Source organism: Buteo buteo, chromosome 31, assembly GCF_964188355.1.
Source record: "Buteo buteo chromosome 31, bButBut1.hap1.1, whole genome shotgun sequence".
In the NCBI taxonomy this organism is placed as follows: domain Eukaryota; kingdom Metazoa; phylum Chordata; class Aves; order Accipitriformes; family Accipitridae; genus Buteo; species Buteo buteo.
Window position 1 is genome coordinate 808,460 of NC_134201.1, and position 2,642 is coordinate 811,101.

At 50.6% G+C, this 2,642-nt stretch overlaps 1 protein-coding gene across 1 annotated transcript; it reads left to right on the plus strand.

Moving 5' to 3' along the window:
• The first annotated feature begins 418 nt into the window (after positions 1–418).
• On the plus strand, positions 419–1,378 carry LOC142026106 (olfactory receptor 14A16-like). The gene has a single exon (XM_075018942.1). It carries the CDS (start codon positions 419–421, stop codon positions 1,376–1,378), a length of 960 nt encoding a protein of 319 aa, XP_074875043.1.
• The last annotated feature ends 1,264 nt before the right edge of the window (positions 1,379–2,642 follow it).

Consider the following 2,642-nt stretch of genomic DNA (forward strand, 5'->3'; position numbering starts at 1 on the left):
GAGTGCAGCAGAAATGCTGAAGGTTCCCGAGATCTAAGAAAACTCCCCAGGGGCCATGGGGGGAGCTGTAAAAAAAACCTAGAACTCTTAAACTTCTTTTACCACTGTGGCTCCTTAGCACTGGGATGGCAGACTGGCCCCTGCCCGCACCGATCCTATGAACCCACTGCTGCTGAGCAGGGCTGACTTTCCAAGAGCCCATGGGCAGAGGCCCTGCTCTTCATTGCACGCTTGGCCAGCACCAACCAGGGCTCAAACCACAGAGCTGAAGGAAGGTCTCCCAGAAAAAGAAAAGGGTCTGTGTGTGTGGGAGGGGGAGGGCCTGTGGGAAATGTCTTTGATGTTGTTCAGAGCAGTCTCCCATAACTTGGTGCTGTCTTTCTCTCCTGTGACAGGTCCCCCTGCCCCGAGGAAGAAAATGTCCAACGGCAGTTCCATGACTGAGTTCCTCCTCTTGGCATTTGCAGACAGACGGGAGCTGCAGCTCTTGCACTTCTGGCTCTTCCTGGGCATCTACCTGGCTGCCCTCCTGGGAAATGGCCTCGTCATCACAGCCATAGCCTGTGACCACCACCTCCACACACCCATGTACTTCTTCCTCCTCAACCTCTCCCTTCTCGACTTGGGCTCCATCTCCACCACTGTCCCCAAATCCATGGCCAATTCCCTCCAGGACACCAGGGGCATTTCCTTCTTGGGATGTGCTGCCCAGGTCTTCTTTGTATTCTTCTTGTTTGGTGCAGAGTACTCTCTCCTCACTGTCATGGCCTATGACCGCTACGTTGCCATCTGCAAACCCCTGCACTATGGGACCCTCCTGGGCAGCAGAGCTTGTGTCCACATGGCAGCAGCTGCCTGGGGCTGTGGGTTCCTCAATGCTGCACTGCACACTGCCAATACATTTTCACTACCCCTCTGCCAAGGCAATGCTGTGGACCAGTTCTTCTGTGAAATCCCCCAGATCCTCAAGCTCTCCTGCTCACACTCCTACCTGAGGGAAGCCAGGCTTCTTTCGGTCAGTGCCTGTTTAGCATTTGGGTGTTTCGTTTTCATTGTGCTGTCCTATGGGCAGATTTTCAGGGCTGTGTTGAAGTTCCCCTCTAAGCAGGTACGGCACAAAGCCTTTTCCACGTGCCTCCCTCACTTGGCCGTGGTCTCCCTGTTTATCAGCACTGGCATATTTGCCCACCTGAAGCCCCCCTCCATCTCCTCCCCATCCCTGGACCTGGTGGTGGCAGTTCTGTACTCGGTGCTGCCTCCAGCAGTGAACCCCCTCATCTACAGCATGAGGAACCAGGAGCTCAAGGCTGGCATTAGGAAAGTGATTTCAGGGATGTTTCTCAATAGGGATAAACTTTCTGTGTCTCTCCACAAATGACTCCCATGTTTTCCCATTGCAGGCCTGTACTTTGTTTCTTACAATTGTTAATTTTTTTTGCATTGTTATTTCTTGCTATTATGTTCCTGCATAAATTTCTGTATTTATCTCACTCTCCAGAGGAATGAACCTTCTCTGTCTCACATTTAAACTGTATAAGATTGTGTCTAACACTGGGTCGGAGTTGACTCTCTCATAGCATCTCTGTAACGAAATATCATATTCCCAGTGCAGTTCCTCAAGATGGAGCCGTCCTTCCTGAGCTGATGTCAACAGTAGTTCGAAGGAATTTCATGCCAAGAGGGCCTGTTGCTCCTTGGATTTCAAAGAGAAAAGCTCATGGCATGCCAAGAGGGTCTGTTGTTTCAAAGAGAAAAGCACATGGTCATGTAGGTAGCTGTTGGAGATCAAGGGTAGGATTTCTGACCTTCCCACTGGTGTGTGGTGACAGTGGAGATGGTGAGTTGTCACTGTGGTACATACCCAGGGTTTCCGCACACATGACAGGGCAGAGGACATCCCCCAGGAGTGTGGAGATGTCTGGAGAGCCTGGGGGATCTCCAGGAACCGAATGTGCCTGGGGTGGGCAGTGACTGTGTAAGAGACTGAATTGTTATCTTGAAGCATTTGCCTCAAAGGTTGTTAGGTGTGAGGGACTGGGCTGTCATCTCAAGGAACTGTGAACTGCTTATCTCGAGCCCTTTGTCTCCGAGATGATCTGTTTGAGCAGGACACTCCTCTGTCCATAAGGACGATTACCAGGCCATTGAGGCATCCAGGGGAGGAAACGGGGCTGGAGCTGATAAGATACTGGTTTCTGGTGTCGATCACGCGAAGGTCCTGCGATAGACAAAACCTGCAGCGCATGACATTATCGAAATATGCCCTATAAAAGCCTGTAGAGACAAGCTGTAGCGGCCTTTTTTACCACCAAAGAATTGAAGATTGAGGACCAACGGGATGCCCCTGGATCCGTGGTAGTGACTGTCCTTGCAATCCTATCCCAACTGCTTGCTTCATTTCTACCTTTTCTTCCATTCTATCCTATCGCCACCATTTTCCACATTTGATACTTTTGATAATAAAAGCTCTTCTGGGTATACGGCCTTTGACCTCGTTTGTGTCTTAATCTCGCTCTTGGGATCATATCGAAACCTTCCCCGACATTGGATCGGGACATTTAAATTGGCGTCACGGACAGGATTCCTTGAGATGAGAGTGCCGCACTGTTTCCCAAATACATGAGACGTCTCAGGAACGTAAG